Genomic DNA, 24,660 nt, shown 5'->3' with positions numbered 1-24,660 from the left:
AAAAGCTTTAATCTAATGTAATAGATGTGTGTTCGTCTGCACTTGTGATAAACTGTATTGTAAAGCAGCTCTTTCTTCGAGGAAAAATGTCTGCACTTTAGGTTCAAGAAGTTTGAAGACTGTAAACTATATTTGCAATGCTAGATTGCGAAAAGATTATATTATATTATATATGCACATAGAACATAAACAGTTCAATAATCAAGACATTATGAAGGAAAAGTAAAAGGGACGATTTCTGATAAGTGTCAGAGTCTTTTTTTCCTTGAAATTGTCCAGTTTACAGTCATAGGCAGTGAGAAAATTGTACAGCATATCATTTTATTTTTTTTAACACAAACACACATCCTCTAAGAATAGAATTGCTTACTCTGGTTTTGATTGTGACATGGGTTTAATCTTTTTGATCCCATAGCCTTGCATTTGTGTATCAAGAGTTCCTATCCTAAAAATGAATGATTTGTATGACTGTGAGTTGTTTCTCCTGCCCGAGGTCTTGTGACACATTAAGGAGAACAGTAATCCCAGAATGCCTGCTGCATGTGCCTTTATGGATTTGTAATGTAATACAAAATTATTCATGGTTCTCTTTTATTTTTCACCCAACAGCAGCCAAGAGCTTGTTGAACAAGAAGACAGATGGTGTGAAGGTGGGTTAAATCTGTTTCCTATTCATCTTTTGGCAAAACAAAGATGTATAATGAACATGAGTACTTGGCAATGGCTGAGAATTATCTTGCAGCAGAACATTGTGTATCCTTCAGGTTGTTTGTTGGTTGTTTGTCCAGAAATTCTAAGGTCTTTAATTGGATCAGTTTCCAATTCAACGACTATATAGTTCATATTAGAGTGCTGTGTGGCATTTTGATCAATTCCATTTCAATTCCAATTTTCAGGTTTTATAGGAAATATATTACATTTTGGGTATAAAAATCTATTTGGACCTTTCAGCCATTAATTAAATGTTTAGTTTAGTTAATTCCCTGAATTTGCTGGAAATTAAATGGAATTACCCTTCATCCTCACTTTTATTTGTGTTTCAGTTTTTCAGTGTTTCAATATATATGGTATATTATATAAAGATCTCTTTCACTTAAAACACTATGGGGGAATTCACTAATAATAAATTGTGCTCACTGCAAATTGTGCAAATCAACTAAACCTCCAACCAACCTCTAAAATCTTTTGCTGAGTGCAGATAGCTAAAAATAAAGTGCAATCTATAATAATCTAGAAAGCAGTGCTTGTTTCCTAATACAAATGACAATTGCTTAAAATGCCCCTTTATTACATTTTATGCAGTGTGTAATATATCTGTTTGTGAAGGTAAGATCTGCAAAGTTTTAAAAGGTCAAAGTGCACAACAAATAAAGTAATTGCCTCCTAAAAGAAAGAGTCGATTCTGAGTCTTTAGCAATTTCAGTCTCATTTCCTGTTACATACCTATGTAACAACAAAGTCCCTTTCAAGGAAAGTCTGTTCACTTAGCAGCCATATTTGCAACGACTCCAGGCAGCAATTTTGGGCATCCAAGACCAAGTCCTATCTATTTCTATGGGGGAATCCTGAAATCTCAAAAACTGCTTGCATGTTATTTAAACTCACAATAAAATAACATATTTCAAATCAGCAACAAAATCTGACATTAACTGTCCCTTTAATGTTGTTTCTTATGCTCAAATAGCATTAAAAAGCTTATTTACCTGGCTAGACAAGCCAATGCACATATGCAGTCCTAAGCGCGAGTCTCAGGTTTCTATGTGAACCGGAGCCTCTAACGGAAGCTGCAGTTTATCAATCAGTGATTGGCTCTTTTACTTACTTTGCATTTTGTCCCATTAATAACTAATAGGAGTGAACCGTCTTTCTGTATCTATAGTCATTGGTAAGAATGTGACAAATTTGTATAAATTTGTAAAAATTTGCCCGAGAAACAACGTCTATTTTGACCCACCTTCAAACACTGTATTCGTAGCTGAGGCCTGGAAGACTCTGGTTCGTGTTGTGGACATGTGGAGAAGATGCTGTTTTCTTCTCTGTAAATACACTTTGCAAACCGTTTTCAAACTCTTGAAATGAGGTGATGTGCAATGTATATTATGAGAAAATGAAAGTGTTTTTTGACCTTGAAAGCATGTAAACCTTTTGTAGGAGACCTCTAAATAGCATAATAGGGACACTTTAAAGGAACACTCCACTTTTTTTGAAAAAAAGGCTCATTTTCCAACTCCCCTAGAGTTAAACAGTTGAGTTTTACCATTTTCGAATCCATTCAGCCGATCTCCGGTTCTGGCGGTACCACTTTTAGCATAGCTTAGCATAGTTCATTGAATCTGATTAGACCGTTAGCATCGCGCTTAAAAATGACCAAAATTTAAAACTTGACTCTTCTGTAGTTAAATCATGTACTAAGACCGACAGAAAATGAAAAGTTGCGATTTTCTAGGCTGATATGGCTAGGAACTATACTCTCATTCAGGTGTAATAATCAAGGAACTTTGCTGCCGTATCATGGCTGCAGCAGTGCAATGATATTACGCAGCGTCTCTCACAAACGTCTCCATGGTTGCAAGGCACGTTCCCTGTGCAAGCAGGGGCTCACAGGCGCTGCTTAATATCATTGCACTGCTGCAGCCATGATACGGCAGCAAAGTTCCTTGATTATTACGCCTGAATGAGAGTATAGTTCCTAGCCATATCAGCCTAGAAAATCACAACTTTTTATTTTCCGTCGGTCTTAGTACACGATTTAACTACAGAAGAGTCAAGTTTTAAATAGGAAAAATATCAAAACTCTTTGGTCATTTTTAAGCGTGATGCTAACGGTCTAATCAGATTCAATGAACTATGCTAAGCTATGCTAAAAGTGGTACCGCCAGAACCGGAGATCGGCTGAATGGATTCGAAAACGGTAAAACTCAACTGTTTAACACTAGGGGAGTTGGAAAATGAGCCTATTTTCAAAAAAAGTGGAGTGTTCCTTTAATTTAAATATACATGGTGCAGCACTACGGCAGATACTCCAAAAGATGCCAGTTTTTGTAAGTGTTTAGTGAATTCACCCCATCTACTTATTTCTGTATCATTTCTTGTCTTATTTTATTTTCTGATCTAGATCATATCATCTAAAACAATAGTTAAGAGCTTTCTGACATGAGTAACAAAATGTGTGTTGCACGATTCCGTCACTCATATGTCTTTTATGTCTTTAGCAGATTTTATATAAGAGAAAATGAAATAAATTCTCAAAGAACAAGATTTTTTAAATAAGTTAATAATTAGTAAATACATTTACAAAACCCCAGGACCTTTAATTTAATGTTTTAATTATCTTATTATCGGTGGCACAGTATATGTTCAGGCTTGCGTCCTCCATTGTTTGTGAGTTGCTGTATTCATCAGATCATACATCATCAGATCCCTCCCATATGTATCTGTGCTTGTCAGTATATCTGTGAATTCCTAGCTGTGGATGCCTTGTCACAGAACTCCTTGTCTTGTGTAATTTTGTATCCCTAGTGTGATGCAGTAGACCCCGTCAGTGTGATATTTTGTAATGTGTGATCTGCTCCTCGTCCCACTTACAGGTTAACAACAAAACCAACCTAGCCAGCAGCCCCAAAGACACAGGCCCCGCCCCAGCACTGGTACCCATGACAACAACCCCGCCCCCTGCACGACATCACCCCAGTAGACCCTCCCCTTTTAACCAGCGAGCCAGATTTGCTTACCTTTTTACCACAATACAATAGCTCTGTTCTAAAACCTAAAAGCTAGCTTGCTGTGTAATATCTACATAGGTAGCTAGTTTTAAGGCAACATCCTAAAAGTCAAGCAATCTCAGGTGATCATGCAGGAACAAAACCTAGCATTCATCACATAAAACACATGACGGACAGAATTCACCTTTGATTTCAACAGAATTTAATGGTAGCATGTTGCTAAACTAACAATACAATAAAAAGCAGAAAACATACCCAGATATTGGGTGGAATAGTGACATTTTGATTAGGTTATACTGTTTTTTTTTTTTTTTTTTTATCAATATGTTTCAGTACATATGTGTATTTTCAGTCAACATGGTCTTATTATGCATTGCATTCTGGGATTGGTTTATCTGAAAAGGATATATATTATGCTGCCTTAGGATTCTTCCTAATGTTGCTGCCTACATTTTAGAACTGCTTTCACATTGTTTGTCTAGATTGTCAGCGATGCATTAAATGCTAATAAGCTAATGCATCACTTTTATGCCTTAAACTATGTATAATTTGTAACTAAGATCATTTTCATTCAAGCAAGATATGCAAGGAAAACCAAGGGTTGGTAAATCTGGCGCTGTTGGTGTGTCTACCCAAGTTCCGCGAACCTTGCATGACTTTATTCGCCTTTCATGTCGTCTTTGTCACACGTGATGTTCTTCCATTTTTCTCTTAATTCCAGGAAATTTAGGGTTGTATTCAATCGAATTGTCTTTGAAACATCAAAAGCGACTGCTGCTGATTGATGTTTTGTAATGATATAGTTTTATGCCATCTCAAGCACAAAAATCCATATAACGCTTATGGTTTTTGCTTGCACAGTAATGGTGTATTATCATTGGTCTAACGCTACTATTTTTACCCATTTGTATTTCCCATTTGTTTCAATCTAAATCTTGTATAATCAGAGTGTCTTTCTCTGGTAGATGCATAATTTAAGTACTTGGAGTGAATGCTTTGCAGTGCATGGCTGGTGTTAGCATTGCTTTGATAGCTCTTCGCTGTGTGTAGCTTGACATCATTTGCCATCCATATTGACGCAGACATGCGTGCAAACAGACGTCTCAGACTGACGACACAGTGACGCACTCATACTGATACACATAGGCTGCTTCTCTCTGTCACACACACACTCTTAGACAAGTGACACGCATGCATATGTAATCTTCTCTAATCTGGTGGTGATTAGACAAGACATGATCAATTCCGTTCAGTCCTGCTCAAAGACCATTGTATCTGTCAGTACGTGTGTGTGTTTGACCTAGGGATCACCCTATTCTGGTGATACACTGCCTGTTTGTTTAAAAAAAAAGGGGAAAAAAGAAGCCATTTCTAACCCATAGTGCAAGAGAAAACTGATCCAAAATTTGTAGAATTTCTTGTGATTTATTACGAATTCCCATTACAGAAATCAGATATATGGCAAGCAATACATGTAAAACGCATATACATATACATAGGTCCATGTATAGTACAGTTAATGCAACAATGAAAATATGCATATTTGTACTTGATGTATTTTAAGCATACACTACCAGTCAAGAGTTTGTAATAATTAAGATCTTTTTTTTTATTATTTATGTTTTTGATAAACGTCTCTTATGTTCACCAAGGCTGCAATTATTTGAATGAAAACAGTAAAAACGGTAATATTGTGAAATATTATTACAGTTGTTTTCTATTTTAATATATTTAACTTTATTCCTGTTATGGTAAAGCTGAATTTTCAGCAGCCATTTCTTTACTCGTCAGTGTCACATGATCCTTTCAGGATTCTTTGATTAATAGACAGTTCAAAAGAACAGCATTTATTTGGAAGATAAATCTTGTAGCATTATAAAAGTCTTTACTGCCACTTTTGAAATATTATAAAATATTTCAAAATATAAAATAATATTTTGCATGTAATTTCAGCCATATACCAGGTTTCCGTATAGGGTCAGTAAGAGCTGATGCTTTTGCTGTTTCTTATATTTTTGGTAATTGCTATTATTAGTGTGCACTTGATTGTGCTACATTTTAAGTTGCTTTGATAAGAAAATGCTTGCAAAAATATTTTTAAGGCTGTGGCAGTTCCATCTCTTTTCATTAGCTGAGCTGGAAAAGGTGTCATTTTAGAGAATCGGGATGAGTCAACTTCTAAAATATTAGAGGACCAATCCACATGCATAGAGATTTCAAATACTCCAGGTTTATTTCTGGAGTGTATTTTTTTAAAGGACAATTTTCACCATAAACTTTCAGCATTAAAGGAATAGTTCACCCAAAAATGAAAATTCTGAATTCCAAACCTGTATAAATTTCTTTGTTCTGCTGAACACAAAGGAAGATATTGGGAAGAATGTTTGTAACCAAGCAGATCTCACCCCTCATTGACTACCATAGTAATTTTTTTTTTTTACTACTTGGTTACAAACATTCTTCCTTTGTGTTCAGCAGAACAAATACATTTATAGAGGTTTAGAACAACTTGAGGGGAGTAAAAGTTTTTTGGGTGAACTATCCCTTTAATCTCCAACCTGAGCAGGAATGGGAGGAAGAAGTGTGTTTTAGACTCCATTATCATGCATACACTATGATAAATCACCAATGAGATGCTGTTCTGATAGTCTTGTTATATATATATATATATATATATATATATATATATATATATATATATATATATATATATATATATATATATATATATATATATATATATATATATATTATAATTTTTTTTTTTTTTTTTCCCTTAATACCTGGAAACAAAATCATTTGCAATTCCATGCATGTTGTGTCTGGTACACAGCCATTATCTGCCATTATGCTGCTATCAAGCCTACTTTATATATATATATGCAATAATGTATTTTCTCTTCCTTTCATTCTTTCAGGAGCCACAAACTACCGTGATCCACAACCCAGTGGACAGAAACAAGGTAATAAGACATATTTCTGTTTCAAGTAGATGCCATGAATGCAACTGTCCAGTCTGAAAGCGATTCACAAGGATCCTTTCACATTTCTCCAGGAGTCTACAGAGAGTGCCAACACGACTATCGAGGATGAGGACCTTAAAGGTAAAGCTTGTCGTCTCTCTTCCGTGTGTCCGTGTGTCTGCCCGTAGACCTGTCGTTTGTTGCAGTTTTCCCTCCACGATATGTCTTCCATCCGTGCTTCTCCTCAGTCATATGTACATTCCTTCTTGTTTACTTTCCTCACCGAATTTGTACTCAAGTTCTGCCTGTTGCTGCCATTCTCTCCCCCCTTCATCCTTCGTTCGTTTCCCCGCTTAAGGGTGTCTGTTTCAGTATTTCTTGTCGAGTGTGCTATTTGAAATGTCTTCTTTTTCGTTTGTCCTGCTCCTGTTGTTTCTTCCTCTCATTGGTTCAATGTACAGCCAGACGCTTTGGAAACCTCAGCATTAATTCAATCTGGCAACCCGCGGGCCGCCCGCAAAACTCCGAGCCCAAGCAGGCGCCCAACTCCTCGGTGCAGAGTAAGTCCGTAACGGGCAGGAGACAAAATCACCCCGTCCTCCCCTAACGTCGTTCAAATGCTTCGAACCCCCTTGTATGAACGAGAGGCCACTCAACAACTAAGGATATTCTTTAATTTACAACTTCATTCTTCATCAATGCTCCGAATGTTTTAATCCATCCAGCTGCTTCTATCAGACACACGTTTGTGTGTGCCTTTTCTTCATGGACTGATTTTTAAGACTTTGAAAGGACAAGAAAATAATAAATCACAGTAGTTTTAGAAGAAACATCAGATTCTAATTTTAAAAAAGCATTAAAAACACGTAAAAAAACACACAAATTTCAGTCTGTGAAGGAGAGGGAGACATAGACGTGTGTAGCATGTGTTAGAAAGGCCTGATGGATTAAAAGCTAATCTCTGAATCAATATGAGAGATGCTCAAGTAAATGGGAAATCGGGTTTTAATGTGTAAGTACCAGAACATTCTTTCAATGTGCTTCTCATGAAGAGACACCCTCTCAACGTCTCAAATGTCCTCGACGTGGGAGAAAGACCCTTCTTTTGCCTTTAGTGCTCTTCACTCATGACAGAAAACCACCTGACTGCCTTTTAGGTGCTTGAGGCCTTCCGGTTGCACCACTAACAAACCTCTTCTTACTCAAAAGATTGTTCAGTTGACCTTTTGCCCCTGTGTCCTATTCCTAATATGGAGAGATCCACTGCACTTGCTCCGTTATCCCATCCTGCTCTATGCCTGAGAGCCTGATGTTTGCTCCTCCTTTTTAGTATCTTTCCCCCTCCCACCAATCCAACCTGAAAAGAAAAAAAAATCTAACCCTTTATTCAGACAAATAGAATCACTTTGGATTTGTTCAAGCTCAGTAATATGGAATGGACCTAAACCAGTATTGGAAGGACAATACGCTGTTTTTCAACGTCAGATTCTGTTTGCACTTTATGTTGACATGACCATATGACAAAATGCATTTTGTCTAGAGTCTGTGTTTCACATGATGATAAAAATTGTTTATATTAATTTTAGGGCTGTTAATAGATTTAAAATTTTTACATGGTTCAATTAGATTTGTTAATTATAATTCATATTTTCTGAGAAAGCCCCAAATTATTGTGAAATCGTTGAATTGTGGATTAATAATTTTTAAATACTGTAATTAACCACACTAAATTAACACAATTTACAACTGACAGCCCTAATTCTTTTATTGTTGTCATGGTTTTTAGACCAAAACCATTTTGATATCTTATGAAACACAGAGGAGAATGGTGTCTCCACATATGCTAACAGTGGCATTATGCTGAATAATGAAAATGATGTTGAAAAAAGGTTGAAGGCCCCATGTTACAAAGCATGTCCATTGTTAGAGAAAACAAGCATTAGATGGAATGCTTTTCGGAAGAAAAGTAAAGTCCTCTTTTTCTCGTTTGAAAGCCGCAAACCCTTTTCCATCTCATTTGTCATTCAGTGCCTTCCGGGCGAAAGACATCAGCTAGAAGACGTATCCATTCCTTTTTTTCTTTTCATCTATTAATTTGCAGACACCATAAACTCAGTGCTGGAGAATGATATAATTAATATTTCACATTAAATGAACTGTTAAATATTAAAAGTACAAAGTACATTTAACGTCTTTTTGCCCGGTGGGCTGGAGTTATTATGTCATCATCAGTAGACGTAGATACATTGCACTAGTTTTATTTGGTGCTTTCATAAGAAATTGCCTTTTTGACCAATTATGAGCCATCTTTTTGCTGTCCCTTAGCTTGCCAAGTTATCAATAAAGGTAATTTTAAACTTTAATACTTTGAATGAAAGTGTTGCCTGTGATTTTTCTACCAGTAAACACTGCTCATTCTGAAACTCATCGTAGAACACTAGGAGTGCTGGTATACGCTTTCCTTTGGGTGCCCTTTGTTTATCGAGTGTCAAAATTGCCTCTTTTTAATAATACAGTAAACAGAACTACTAAAGATTGTAAATAGACATATAAAATTCACACAACCTCTCTGTAAGCTAATTAGGGCTGGGCGATATAAATAAATGAAGCCAAAAAATGAGCATTTGCATGTTTATATACAGTATTTGCTCTGAAATGGCTTAAAAAAGGGTTAGTTCACCCAAAAATGGCAGTTATCCCTTGATTTACTCACCCTCAAGCCATCCTAGGTGAATATGACTTTATTCTTTCAGTCAAACACAATCAGAGTTATATTAAAAATATTCTTGCTCTTCCAAGCTTTGTAATGAGAGTGAAAAGTAACTGTGATTTTAAAGCCCAAAAAAAGCACATTCATCCAAAAATTCTCATTGTAGACTTCTAATTTGTGACCACTGTTTTGTTTTGCTCTCCTCTGCGCTTCCCCGTTAGTCAATGCGTCATGTGTCCGGTCAAAGTTCACTTTTAAGCTGGAATCAAATCGTGTTCGGAACCCAGAGATTCTAGTTTGTAAAAGTTATAAATATAGATATTTTTCCTACAAAAACACATCACTTTGCTTCAGAAGGCCTTTATTAACCCCCATGAGCCACATGGATAACTTTTATGAAGGATGGATATACTTTTTTTGGGCTTCAAAATCGCGGTTACTATTCATTCCCATTCTAAAGCTTGAAAGAGCCAAAATATGTTTTAATATAACTCTGATTGTGTTTGACTGAAAGAATAAAGTCATATACACATAGGATGGCTTAAAGGAACACTCCACTTTTTTTGAAAATAGGCTCATTTTCCAACTCCCCTAGAGTTAAACAGTTGAGTTTTACCGTTTTCGAATCCATTCAGCCCATCTCCGGTTCTGGCGGTACCACTTTTAGCATAGCTTAGCATAGTTCATTGAAAATGATTAGACCGTTAGCATCGCGCTTAAAAATGACCAAAGAGTTTTGATATTTTTCCTATTTAAAACTTGACTCTTCTGTAGTTAAATCGTGTACTAAGACCGACAGAAAATGAAAAGTTGTGATTTTCTAGGCTGATATGGCTAGGAACTATACTCTCATTCAGGTGTAATAATCAAGGAACTTTGCTGCCGTTCCATGGCTGCAGCAGTGCAATGATATTACGCAGCGTCTCTCACAAACGTCTCCATGGTTGCAAGGCACGTTCCCTGTGCAAGCAGGGGCTCACAGGCGCTGCATAATATCATTGCACTGCTGCAGCCATGGTACGGCAGCAAAGTTCCTTGATTATTACGCCTGAATGAGAGTATAGTTCCTAGCCATATCAGCCTAGAAAATCACAACTTTTCATTTTCTGTCGGAAAAAAAATCGGGATTTAGTTTTTATTTAAATGCATCAATATATCAATAATTTACTTACATTTATTATGCAATGCAGGAATTTCCTTTGAATGTGTCCAGGTGATGGTCAGTTTGATCTGATTCACTGAAATGAATCAAAATGATCAAAATCAACTATTTGTTTCTTGAGTTTAAATCAGAGACACCATTAAAACCTGTTAACTGTCACTGGCCCACCGGTGGGCCCACAGCCAAAACAGTAATATCCTATAATAAACCTAAACTAATCTTGACAAACTATATATCATTTGAAAGCGTACAATCTCTACTTTTCATATTTCATATTTGGTGATTTTCAAAATAAATTACAGAGGTGCAGTAATTTATCAATTTGCAACAAGAATATTTTCATACTCATAAGACATGTTCAGACCTTTATTTTGAAATAGTGATGAACATGAAAAATCATGAAAGATTGGTTTTGAACATGTTTGTTTTCATGCCAAGAGTTCAAAAGATATCATCCATTCAATTTCTTGAGAAAAAAGGTCTGAAAATATTTTAAATAGGGGAAAAAAAATAATAATTATGATTGTGGCAGCGAGCTATAACCCATATACATGTTGTTTTTATGTTTATTAGAGGTTGAATTCATATCAAACTTCCCATACTACTTCTATATAGGATGTCTACTTCATAAATTGTATGAAAATAATGGAAATATAATGGTTCAGATCGCTCAAACCATATATGGAAATGGAGGCGCCTTTATATGGTCAGTAATGGAGCTTGGTTGTCATCTAGTGAAAAAGTTTGGTACTGCGCCCAAACAAAATCTCACTGAAAGCTCATTTTTTAAGAAATCAACCTAAAATTTGGAACACAACTTGTTCAGATGTTTGGCTTTAATTTTCTTGCAGTTTTAGAGTAAAACTTGTTTTGTAAAATATATATTTTATATAAAATATGTTTTGTAAAATATATGTTTTATATAAAATCTAAAATATTATATTTTTACTTTTTTATAAATTTAAACTTCTATTACTTTTTTTCTGTTTCACTTACCTCATTTATTTCACTTCTACAATATTAAAAAAATCATCTTTAAAACAAGACCCGCCTTATGTCTATACTCCAAAGTATTCTTGAATTACAACCATTTAAGTTTGGGTAGTGCATTTTTATGTCAATATAAAAAAAGTGGTGACAGTTAACAGGTTAAAACACTCTTATATTCATGAATTGTTAGACAAAAAAGAATTGTGAAACTTGTCACATCACATGCTTTTAATTTGGCCATTAAGTTTCTTAAAGTCATTACAATATATATAATTCATTGCAAATATTCAATATATCACCCAGCCCTAAAGCCAACTAATAACTGAAAAGACAGAAACAATAAAGGTTCACTGTAAAAAAACTTTCTGGTGCTTTCTAAACAAAGGTTTGCATTTTGTGGATTGCATAAATTCATTCAAGCTTTGAAATGAGTTGGGATGTTAATTAATAATTGTGATTTTCGTGCCGCGAGGATGTCTGACTCACACGCTAGACGTCTCTGTGTGTTTCAGCTCGAAAGCAGGAGATCATAAAGGTGACCGAACAGCTGATTGAATCCATAAACAACGGCGACTTTGAGGCTTACGCGTGAGTGAACACACAAACCCTTGAGAACACTAATGCATTGTTTTATTTTCTCTTGATTACTGAGATTATATTTAATGTCACCTTTTCACAACAGGTGCTCCGTCTTTAATTAGAACCAAGCCTCATTTAATTACACCTTTTGATTGGCAGATTGGAGATCAGAAGGAAATTCAGATGATATCAGTGACCACATACGTTCAAAATTGGAACGTTCCTGTGTTTTTGTACCCACAAAACAAGACTTTTAGCTATACTTTGTGCTCTTTTTCTCACAGAAAGATTTGTGATCCTGGTCTTACTTCCTTTGAGCCAGAAGCTTTGGGAAACCTGGTGGAGGGACATGACTTCCACAGGTTCTACTTTGAGAATGGTATCTAGACCAGTATCTTGAAAATAATATCTGGAAGAGTTTTACAATGGTATTTTGATCACTGTATTATCTTTGTCTTTTCCTTTAGCTCTGTCCAAAGGTAATAAGCCTGTACACACTATCCTGCTGAACCCCCATGTGCACCTGATCGGGGAGGATGCGGCATGTATCGCGTACATCCGTCTGACCCAGTACATGGATGGCAGTGGGATGCCACGCACCATGCAGTCAGAGGAGACCCGTGTCTGGCACCGTCGAGATGGCAAGTGGCTGAACATACACTTCCATCGCTCTGGAGCCCCCAGTGTGCCCGTCAAGTAAGTTCTACTGTTTAGTTAATATAGTTTAAAATGATATTGACTGCAAAAGGGTCATTCTAATTCAGTTGATCATATTATCTGTAAGTGACAGTACAGACATTTATATTGTTACAAAAGATTTCTATTTTAAATAATGCTGTCAAATCGATTAATCGCAATTAATCATGTCTAACATGTCTAATATATATATATATAACACACACACTAAGAATATCAACAGGTCATTCTTATTAATTTGTGTCCCGATTATACACTACCATTCAAAAGTTTGAGGTCTGTCAAACAAAAGATTTTATGTTTTAAAGGAAGTCTTTTATGCTCACCCAATCTTTTTTTAAAATCAAAAATACAGTAAAAACAGAAATATTGTGAAATATTAAAGGGTTAGTTCACCCAAAAATGAAAATTATGTCATTAATGACTCACCCTTATGTCGTTCCACACCCGTAAGACCTTCATTAATCTTCGGAACACAAATTAAGATATTTTAGTTGAAATCCGATGGGCCTCCATAGGAAGCAATGACACTTCCTCTCTCAAGATCCATAAAGGTACTAAAAACATATTTAAATCGGTTCATGTGAGTACAGTGATTCAATATTAATATTATAAAGCGACGAGAATATTTTCGGTGCGCCAAAAAAAAAACAAAAAAAACCTGACTTATTTAGTGATGGACGATTTCAAAACACTGATTCATTTGTGCTCAGAAGCTTCATGAAGCAGTGTATCACAGGAATAAATAACCATTTAAAATAATTTTAAAATTACTGTTTTCTATTTTAATACATTTCAAATGAATATTTCTTAATATTTATTTTTTTACTGTATTTTTGATCAAAAATACAGCCTGGGTGAGCATAAGAGACTTCCTATAAAAGTATAAAATCGTACTGACCTCAAACTTTTGAATGGTAGTGTATAATCAGGACACAAATGCAGAACTAATGACTTAAGAATGACCTGTCGTTGTTATTTTTAGTGACTTAGTTGTGCTACATAAAGATATATCGGTCAGAAACATTAATTCAGAATTTAGTGGAATTTGATAATACTAATTTAATGTCATGCTTATTTCTAGGTTTTGCTGATGTGTGTTTGTCTGTGTATATTGTTGTAGTTAATGGAATATTAAGCTTCAATATTTCCCCAACTGAGGAGAAACCATCAGCAAAAACCCAACCGTCTGTCAGTCAAGCTTAAGGTGTGTCTCCTAAGCCACACCTTCTTTCCAACAACCACGCCCCTCTCCCTTTCCCCTTGAGGGTCGTTTACATGTTATCGCACATGGACCAGAGAGTTCAAGCGTTTTGCTAAAGGTCATCACGTACACCAAAACCCGTGGGCCATTCGCATATATGGACATTATTAAAAGGAGTGTATTTTTAACATTTTATTTTCTGTTTCTTTTTTTAAGCTGTTTTGGTATGCATTTTAAATGTATAGATATGTAAAGAGAATCACCTTTCCCCAAGTCTGTACTGTATTTTTATGTCTATTTATGTGTGTGCAATATATCAAATTTTGAAAGATAAGAATGTTAATATTGAGCTTGCTATTGTTCTGGTGATGTACATATGTCGTGATCGTTCAGATAAAAAATGATAAAATAAAAAATCTTTTAAAAAAAAAAAACCTTTAAAAATACGTACATTAAATTCTGGCTTACAGCAAAATTAAAGATTTTAGTAACCGCTGTCAAAAAGCTTTGTTTATATTCGCTAGCTTACAATGTTTGGCTCCTTGAAGATTCTGATTTACTTTACTTGATTTAAGAGAACTGCAGAATACTAATAAGGACTGTATGTTTACCTTTATGTCATAGAATATGAGAAAAAAACACAATATCAATGAGAATGTAGCATATATGATACATCAAACTGACAAGCTTTGGGTGAATGCATGGAGGACTATTTTTGAATGACCATGCTGGGTTTTTTTTTATTTATTTTTTTTATTTATGTTGTGTAATTCATGGTTTCCTTATCAAATTGTGTTTTATTTCTATCAATATCATATGGATTTGATACAATAATGATGATAGTGAATATCATCATTATGATCCAACATATCTTTAAGTATCACTATCACCCTTCCTTCAGATCTATGTAGCTTAATTTTCCTATACTGAGTGGCTGTGAAAATATCCTTTGACTTTATATCATGGCTGTATGAGAAAAATAAATATAAGTAGCTTATGAGAAACTACATGTATCATTTTCACACGACGTTTGTGATTTTTATTTATCCCGACATTATTTTCGCCAAAAGCAAGAAGAGTGAAATTGAGCTGAGCCTGATTTACAAGCATGCACACTGCCCCCTAGTGGCGACTTTCTGTCTGTGCGCCACTCAATCGGAAGATGATGTTTTGTCGGAATGGAACGGTCTTCCGTGAGGAAAAACCTCACAACTACTGGACTATGCCAACACAGTACTTTCCGTTTTCTCCATGTTCCTTTTTCTCTTCTTAAAGACATTTCCTCTGCTGATACTTACAAAACCTCGACGCCAATATGAGGATGTGAAGAACTACATAATTTGTTGCCATGGTGGCGCTAGCAAATCAACATATTTAATGAAAACTACAATAAAGGTGTGATATGTACTGTATGTTTGACGTCATGTGTCAGATTCCTCTCCACACACAACCAGAAAATAAACACAACACGAAGCTTATGACACTTATACACTTTTATTCTCTTTCAGCCATATACACACACTGCAGCCATGGTATAGTGTTTAAATGTCTTTTTTAAAAGTCATATAGTAAACTAATACATGCCTTTTTTTAGGATAGATATTTATGTACCATATATATGCATATTTTTATCTCCACAGACATAGAATGCGGATTCAGTAAATCAAACGTGGGCCAGTCACAGTGAAAGTAGTAGCAGTGTTCAACTTAATGACATTGCTTTGATTAAGAGGATGGCTTTTAATGCTGTTCCAGGGCCAGTTTCCCAAACCCAAATTATTATAAGAGAAACAAAGCAGAGCTGGCCTCAGATCAGCTTTAAAAAACAACCTCTGCTAACACTATTAATCTGCAGTTAAAAAGGCAAAGTAATTAGAATATCTCACGGTACACTCTTCTTCCCAGCAGTCTCAAATGAAGCCAACCTGTGATTTGGTGAATCAGAAAGGGAATATCCACTCGGTTGCATCTGTTTGATGACGCACATAAAGTATATAAATGTAATACATTAAAATAAAACATTCTTTTTAAAATCATACATCCATTATGCTCACTTCCGAAACCAATAGCTTATTTTACCAATCATAAATACCTCAGAGCAAGATTTCCCAACACATACTGATATTGAGCATTATGTACAGAACAAAATTAATATACTTTGAAAATAAAACATCACATTTCCATTTTCACACTCAACCACACATACTCAAAGAAAAGAAGAAATTCAGATTGAAAGTTTAAAAATAGAATCATATGTGTAACATTTAACTGATCATTTGAAATTGATTCCACCTTTGCTTCCTGAGTCCCTCTTGAAACGTCTGCCAAAGTAAGTTTAAAACTATAAAGCGTGTGTTAATATGATCTATTATAACAAAAAGCTGTAATGAAATGTTTAAACTCCAGTGATGATGATGATGAAGACTAGAATTGCTACAGATCACAGACACAAAGAGAGGGGTGAGACAGAAAAATGACCACGGAAAGGATGTTATTAATACAGTAAGTGTCTGCTGCTAGCTAAGCATGCCTGCTAATATCCTTACAGGTGGCTAATGTGATCTACTGTCATTTTAAAAATGCATATTATATATACTCTCCATGGACAGAATACACAGACACACAATACCCCAACAGCTGATAAAGAAGGCAAGAAGTTTTCAGACATCTCAACTGTTGAGATCAAAAGAGCTTGTCATGATGTGGCGATATAATGCAATGATATTCAATAGTCGTGGTAGGCAGTGCAGCACAGGTTCTGTTAGTTCGAGCTTAAATGTTCTGAGAATGAACGACCAGGACTTTTTTTCTTTTTCTGTTTTGATAAAAACATTTTGGTTATTGTGATTTTTTTCTTTCTTTTTTTTTATGTGCGTGAGTGTATTTGTATTCGTTATTTCATAATTGAGGGATTTAAAAAGCAAAGGAAAGGAAAGAACACCCTTTGGTCACATTGAAAGACGGATAAACACTCATGGTGAACTGGGGAAAATAAGGAGCGAGAAAATATAGTCCATTGACTTAAACTGGGCAAACATCCAGTTTGACTGGACAGGAAGACTGGAAGTGGCAGGAGTGAAGTGCACTCTGGGATTGCATGAGCATGGTGCATAGGAGTGGTTAGGAGGGCGGACAGGCTCAAAGAGAGGAACGATGGAGGCTGGGAGAGGAACATGAAGGGGGAAACCATCACTCTTCAGCTTCCTCCCTCGCAGTCATTTTGGGCACAGTAGTGGTGAATGAGGTGATGGAGGTGATGCTGTAGGTTGTCATGGGGCTCAGATCGATCGTCTATCTGCTCCACGCACACCCGCTTCTGTCCCCCAGCATCCCTCACTACTGACCTCCTGTGGGTCCTAGACTTCTGCATCCTCGTCCTATGAGTGAGAAAGAAAGACTGATCGGTGTCTTAAAGGGCAGAAATTGATGTTTTAGGTCCTTACAAAAGGTTCCAAGTGGGAAAAAAAAACACGGAAATCCCATAGTACTTTTGTGTAAAGTCAGAATACTTATAGAAAATTGTAATTAGAGAAATAAAGATGTAAAGACATGCTTTGTTAACAAATATACACACACTGATACCAAATATAGAAGTTCACCACTCAGTCTCTATAGAACATTTCCATGAACATTACATACACTACCGTTCAAATGTTTGGAGTCAGTTAAACTTTTTTAAACAGAAATTATTACTTTGATTTAGCAAGGATGCATTTAATTGATCAAAAGCGACTAAAGACTTTTAAAATGTTACAAATTAAATGTCACACTATTACTAAAATCTGTTCTTTTGAACTTTCTATTGATCAATGAATCCTGAAAAAAAATCACAGCTATACAACAGAAAAGCAATTTTCAACTGTGATAATAATAACAATAATAATAATAATAATTAATAATAAATAAATAAATATGTCTTGGTTTCCATATTAGAACGATCATTTGACATTGAACACTGGAATAATATCTGCTGAAAATGTAGTTTTGCTATCACAGGAAAAAAAAAAAAAAAAAAATTAAAATTATATATTATATATATATATATATATATATATATATATATATATATATATATATATATATATATATATATATATATATATAAAAACAATATTACTGTTTTACTGTATTTTTGATCAAATAAATGCACTGATAAATGCACATTTAAAAAAAAAAAAAAAATCTTACTGACCCCAAACTTTTGAATGATAGTGCAGATAAAGGTTTTTTCCTTATATTTGCTCCCCCCCATACACACTGTCACACTAATATGCACACAAACGCCATGCCTGTCTCTCAAACCTCCTGATCACAGATCCATCAGGCTGCAGTATTTCCTGCTCTACCACTCGAGGGATCTGCACCTTCCTAAAACCTCCGAAGTAGCTTAGAGCCTGAGGGAATGAGGCACACACTATATTAACAGTAAATGAGCCCTGATGAGAAAGAGACACAAACATGGAGAAACTACAGTATTTGGGTATGTTGGACTGTTACAGCAGAAGGCGCCTCAAAAGTTAATGGCTGAGTTCAAAATGACATACACAGAATTATTTCTGCAGTATTTACGACTGTACAGTATGTGAATTTTCTGTATGCATTGAGTACCTGGATGACCTACATTTGCAAGGAGTAATGTATGATAATGTATCATGCACTCGACTTGGGTGATGAAAAAAAATATAATCATACTAATATACTCATTATTATTATTATTATTATAAGTCAATACATTTTTACACAATATTTGATTTATTTATTTGTAAAAAAAAAAAAAAAATTATAAATTGTCAGTCGGTTTAAAAAATGTTATATTATTTCCAAAAGTATTTGGACACCCCTACAAATCACTAAATTCATGTGTTCCAATCACTTTCATGGCCACATGTGTATAAAATCAAGCACCTGGGCAGGCAGACTGCTTCTACAAACATTTGTGAAAGAATGGGTCGCTCTTTTAGGAGCTCAGTGAATTCAAGCATGGTACCGTGATAAGTTGCCACCTGTGCAATAAATCCATTCATGAAATTTCCTAACTACTAAATATTCCACAGTCAACTGTTAGTGGTATCATAACAAAGTGGAAGCAATTGGAAACAACAGCAACTCAGCTACAGCGCATGTTGAGTTGCCAACTTTCTGCAGATTCAATAGCAGAGTCAAACTTTGTGTGACCTTCAGATTAGCTCAAGAACAGTGCGTAGAGAGCTTCATGGAATGGATTTCCATGGCCGAGCAGCTGCATCCAAGCCTTACATCACCAAGTGCAATGCAAAGCGTCGGATGCAGTGGTGTAAAGCACGCTGCCACTGCACTCTAGAGCAGTGGAGACGTGTTCCCTGGAGTGATGAATCACTCTTCTCTGTCTGGAAATCTGATGGACGAGTCTGGGTTTGGCAGTTTCCAGGAGAACGGTACTTGCCTGACTGCATTGTGCCAAGTGCAATGTTTGATGGAGGGGGATTATGGTGTGGGGTTGTATTTGAGGGGTTGGGCTTGGACCCTTAGTTCCAGTGAAAAGAACTCTTAATGCTTCAGCGTACCAAGACATTTTGGACAATTTCATGCTCCCAACATTGTGGGAACAGTTTGGGGATGGCCCCTTCCTGTTCCAACATGACTGCACACCAGTGCACAAAGCAAGGTCCATAAAGACATGGATGAGCGAGTTTGGTGTGGAGGAACTTGACTGGCCTGCACAGAGTCCTGACCTCAACCCGATAGAACACCTTTGGAATGAATTAGAGCGGAGACTGTGAGCCATGCCTTCTCGCCAACATCACTGCCTGACCTCACACATGCACTTCTAGAAGAATGGTCAAAAATTCCCATAAACACACTCCTAAACCTTGTGGAAAGCCTTCCCAGAAGAGTTGAAGCTGTTATAGGTGCAAAGGGTGGGCCAACTCCATATTAAACTCTACGGATTCAGAATGGGATATATTTATATGTATATGTATATATCAGTGGCGTGCAGTGGTGTTCTGAAATGAGGGGGCACTTTTTTTTTTATGAATCAATGTAAATTCATGTGCATTACTCTAAAGTAATGTTCCTTTAACAAGGAAGATGTGTCAACTTTAACAGTACATCAAAAAAGAAAAAAAGAAACCAAAGACAATTCTATTTTGTAATTTTACATTAACAATGTAATGTTCTATTCATCAAAACCAAGTCAATCTCATCAATTTAGTGTTTTAAGCATTTCTACATTCATTCCAAAATAATAACTAAAGGCAATAATAATTTAAACAATACATTTTATTTGTTTATTGCGGTTTTTTTCTTTTTAATTGTCAACCTAGAATATTTTGGATCATCAGTCATGCTCCGCAAACACCGTCTGTCACAGACACGAATTGTATTTTTAATTTCACCAAGCTGGTTGCACTAAAAAACCCTGCAGTCATCATGCTTTCAGACCATTTCAAGTTTGATTTTGACGTGACATAAAGCAGTGATATCTAACTGGGTGTTCTGTTTACTTACTTTTCGATTAGTCTTCCGATTGACGCCATCATTTGTTCAGTCAAACCTACGCGCGGAAAGCGCACGTCAACGAGAGGCGGGATTTATCGCACAAACCAATCATATCCAATCACATCCAGTCATAACGCGATGGAGACATTGCCTCCTCTCACGTGACTTTCCCCCATTCATTCTCAATTACCCCCCACAAAACCCACTGCACGCCGGGGTTCTGATGATTTTCTACGGATTCCTATGAGAGGAAAGGGAGGCATGACTCCATAGACTGTAAAGCATGACTGATGATCTGTGTAACTTTACCTGCGGGTGTCGCTGTTTGGCAGCGTTCCTTAAGAAATACGCGTGACTTGCGCTCTTTTTAAATGTCATAATTTGTAATATTTGTAATATTTATATATATATATATATATGTGTGTGTGTGTGTGTGTAAAAAAAATTTTAAACACTGCAATTGTTGGAATCTTTCCCTCAAAATAATGCTAAGCTTAAAAATTTAACGTTATAAAGATGTCAGAAATGAGTGTTTGGCAGCTCACCTGGGTGAAGTCATCCTGGGCAGAGGGCAGGTCTGTGGCAAGGAATGTATTCCCCTCATGCTTTTCCAGCTGTTCTCCATGTACCACTGTTGTTTGGACCACCTCTCTGACCTCTTGACCTACAGCAGACTCCCCCTTTGAAGCTGACATGCCGTCTTGGTCAAGGAAAGTCACCTGAAATTAAACAAAAGACTCCTTTTTAATTCAGCAGAACTCTTTAAGTGCCAACTACACACAATTGTAAAAGTCAATCTTCACATAATGCAGACTCCATAATGTCTGCAGATCCAGATACTCCTCAACCGCTAAGGATTATTTGCAAGTATCATACATTTGAACATTAAACGGCGATTTAGTATTAAATATATATATGTATATACAGTCATGCTCAAAATTATTCATACCCTTGGTAAATATGACCAAAAGAGGCTGTGAAAATAAATCTGCATCGTTAATACATTTGATCTTTTATTTAAAAAATCTACAAAAATCCAACCTTTCATTGGAGGATAATAATTTTAAATGGGGGGGGGGAATCTCATTGTTAGATTTTTTTTTTTTTCTCTAATACACATTGCTCACAATTAATCGTACCCTTTTATTCAATACTTTTTGCAACCTCCTTTTTCCAAGATAACAGCTCTGAGTCTTCAGCTCTGAGACTCACTCACTGAGTCTTCACTTTTTTTTGCTTCATCTGACCATAGAACATTTGAAAAGTAACTGACACTACTGGATCTTCAAACGGGATGGGTTCTTTAGTCAGATGAAGCAAAAAAAAAAAACTTTTTTTAGCAGCAAACACTTAAAATGGGTTTGGTACACACAGGGGTAAAAAGTACCCCATGTGTACAATGAAATCTGCTGTATCTTTAATGTTGTGTGCTTATATTTCTGCTGGAGGTCCTGCACATCTTGTTAAGATACATGGCATCATGGATTCTATCAAATACCAACAGATAAAAAATCAAAACCTGACTGTCCCTGTTAGAAGTCATATAATGGGCTGTGGTTGGATCTTCCATAAGGACTATGATCCAAAACAAACATCAAAACCAACACAAAAATGTGTCACTGAACACAAAACCAAGCTTATGCCATGGCCATCCCAGTCCCCTGACCTGAACCCTATAGAAAATGAGTGGGGTGAACTGAAGAGAAGAAGCACCAACATGTAGCTGGGAATCTGAAGGATCTGTAGAGATTCTGCGTGAAGAAATGGTCTCTGATCTCTTGTCAGGTGTTCTCCAAACTCATCAGGCATTATAGGTGAAGACTCAGAGCTGTTATCTTGGCAAAAGGAGGTTCCAAAAAGTATTGAATAAAAGGGTATGATTAATTGTGAGCAGTGTGTATTAGAGAAAAACATTTCTCTCATAACGAGATTTTCCCCCAATTTAAAATTATTATTCTCCAATGAAACGTTGGATTTTTGTAGATTTTTAAAATAAAATATCGAAATTATTAACGATGCAGATTTATTTTCACAGTCTTCTTTGGTCATATTTACCAAGGGTATGAATCATTTTGAGCACTATATATTATATATAAACCTTGCTACGAGCACTTTGCTGGTGAAACTGGGACTTGACATGGCACTTGCATACTGTTGCACTCACGTTGATTTGATTGCTTCTACTATTCCCATTTGTAAGTCGCTTTGGAGAAAAGCTTCTGCTAAATGACTAAATGTAAATGTATTAAGTTTGAACCCCTTTTTTAACAAAGGTGCTTTAGAGTGAGAAACTAATGGTTCTTCCAGCTCATTAAATTACTCTTTCATAGCTCCTTTCCCTTGTTTTGCTATGGTTCAAATTCATTTCCACTCTCTCATTTCCCATGTATGCATGAATTGTATGCCTGTGTGTGTTTAGTCTAGCTGACTTAGTTAAATAAAACTTGAATGCGCATTCTTGCATTCTTAAAAAAACAATGTCACTGATAACGATTACGATCAGAGCTACGTGCTAAGAAAGCAATATTTTTCTGTGGCCAGGGAAAATACCCTTTCTGAAGAGTTGATAGGTGTTCGCTGGCCAAACAGATTAATTGATTGTAATATTAATTCAGCTACATCAAGTTAAATCGATTAACTGATTCAAATGAGTTATGATTAATTATTCATATTTCCATTTTTAGCTAATTTGCTACACAAGCTAACTGTAATCAGAATTACTTTATATTAAATTTAGGTCAAGTCTTTTATTTTTTTTAATATCTTGTATCTCATGATGAGTAGCAGCATCACACACCTCTGTCTCATGTCCTTCACTCTTCAATACTGTCCTCTTCATTACTTTCGAATATCCATCACCTGGTGCCACCTTGACAGGCTGCTGAGCAGAGCCCTCCACCCTCACCTGCTCTGTCTCCACCCCATCAGATGACACACATCGTCGAATGACCTTCCTGGTAACCTAAATAGGTAAGAGAGTGAGGTAAACACATTTGAATGGAAATAATGCATTTGACATAAGTCCTTCTGAATCAGTTGCTCTTCTCTTGAATTGCACCTGCACTCAGAGTATCACATTGACAGTGAAAGCAAAGAAAAAAAACAACATTTTAAGTAAATAAAAGTAAAATAAAAATGTAAGAGGTTATCTAGAGGACATTAACAAGAAAGCTCAGATTATGGATGGATGGAAGGACTGATGGAGGGACTGGATGGATACTGTGAATCTTTGATGTTTACCTTCTTCACAACCAAGTTTCCCTGTGCATCTGTGTATTGCTCTTCTGTTACCGACTGTGGAGGAATATCTGGAACATCATCACCCTGTAGAAGAAACCAGACACACAATCAATACATGTCACCTGCTAAAGCAGTGTTCGCCATAAGAGGAAACAGCTGCCCTGGCTTGGGTAAAGGTTAGGGTTAGCAAAAGAAGAATAATAAAGAAACAGTGATGAAAATATTTATCCAATATAGAAAGAAGAACACATCATGTAGAAGTTGTCCATTTTATGATGATCAAGGGTCAACTTCTCCATCAGTATAGTATATGGGAAAGCATACAAGGCTCTTAGTTTAAAATGGACAAGTTCTACCAACAATTAAGGAGCAGGGAGGTTAAGTCACAGCTGAAAATGCAGGATTTTAAAATCGTGTCAGTTTCTGAAATAAATTGTAGAGCTGCATGAAAAACCATCACACAAGTTTGGCACCCAACATTGCAAACCGAGTGTTTGTTAAGAAACTCTGCTTTCACACTGAACCTCAAAAATAGAGCAAGCAATCCTTAGTTACAGATGTACCTGAATAATTACTCTCCTTCGCACCACTCTGGTGGTCAGCACATCCTCATCAGAGCTATCCGACAGCACACCTAATGCATCATCAATCTCCTAACCAAACAGCATATATGAAAAATCATGCAATAAAATAAGATTAAAATGTACATGAAATGTATAAAACATAAAAATGTTTATGTATATTTAACAAATTAATGTAATGCTGCCCCCTCTGCTAAAGTAGCATAATACCAAACATTATTAGAATCTGTCAAAATGCCAATTTTTTAATTAATTTTATGTTTAATCAAAAACACGATGGAAAACAAGAGAAGGGGCAACAAAACGTTAACTTGACACAACATGCACCATTTT

The 24,660-nt window shown here is 35.9% G+C and overlaps 2 protein-coding genes across 20 annotated transcripts in view; one reads left to right on the top strand and one right to left on the bottom strand.

Annotated features, from left to right (window-relative positions):
* camk2d2 (calcium/calmodulin-dependent protein kinase (CaM kinase) II delta 2) overlaps nt 1-15,425 on the top strand; it is a 79,078-nt gene extending 63,653 nt beyond the window's left edge. For 4 of the 9 annotated variants that reach the window (XM_067403753.1, XM_067403757.1, XM_067403758.1 and 1 more), the window contains 8 exons: nt 610-650; nt 3,588-3,647; nt 6,641-6,685; nt 6,778-6,826; nt 12,060-12,135; nt 12,411-12,505; nt 12,594-12,822; nt 13,907-15,425. In XM_067403753.1, coding sequence (XP_067259854.1) covers nt 610-650; nt 3,588-3,647; nt 6,641-6,685; nt 6,778-6,826; nt 12,060-12,135; nt 12,411-12,505; nt 12,594-12,822; nt 13,907-13,916 — 605 coding nt within the window. In that variant the 3' untranslated portion in view covers nt 13,917-15,425. Of the gene's footprint in view, nt 1-609; nt 651-3,587; nt 3,648-6,640; nt 6,686-6,777; nt 6,827-7,146; nt 7,246-9,010; nt 9,032-12,059; nt 12,136-12,410; nt 12,506-12,593; nt 12,827-13,906 lie in introns of those variants that run through there. The other 5 variants (XM_067403762.1, XM_067403755.1, XM_067403756.1 and 2 more) reach the window with 5 other exon arrangements.
* A 93-nt stretch (nt 15,426-15,518) lies between these two features.
* ank2a (ankyrin 2a, neuronal) overlaps nt 15,519-24,660 on the bottom strand; it is an 87,970-nt gene continuing 78,828 nt past the window's right edge. For 8 of the 11 annotated variants that reach the window (XM_067404373.1, XM_067404381.1, XM_067404382.1 and 5 more), the window contains 6 exons: nt 24,310-24,399; nt 23,747-23,830; nt 23,304-23,468; nt 21,052-21,225; nt 18,329-18,420; nt 15,519-17,403 (listed from right to left, as the gene is read on the bottom strand). In XM_067404373.1, coding sequence (XP_067260474.1) covers nt 17,223-17,403; nt 18,329-18,420; nt 21,052-21,225; nt 23,304-23,468; nt 23,747-23,830; nt 24,310-24,399 — 786 coding nt within the window. In that variant the 3' untranslated portion in view covers nt 15,519-17,222. The remainder of the gene's footprint in view (nt 17,404-18,328; nt 18,421-21,051; nt 21,226-23,303; nt 23,469-23,746; nt 23,831-24,309; nt 24,400-24,660) is intronic. The other 3 variants (XM_067404379.1, XM_067404383.1, XM_067404378.1) reach the window with 3 other exon arrangements.

Source organism: Chanodichthys erythropterus, chromosome 12 (assembly GCF_024489055.1).
Source record: "Chanodichthys erythropterus isolate Z2021 chromosome 12, ASM2448905v1, whole genome shotgun sequence".
Lineage (NCBI taxonomy): Eukaryota > Metazoa > Chordata > Actinopteri > Cypriniformes > Xenocyprididae > Chanodichthys > Chanodichthys erythropterus.
The sequence above is the reverse complement of the archived record's forward strand: the minus strand, read 5'-3'. Positions and strand labels throughout refer to the sequence as shown.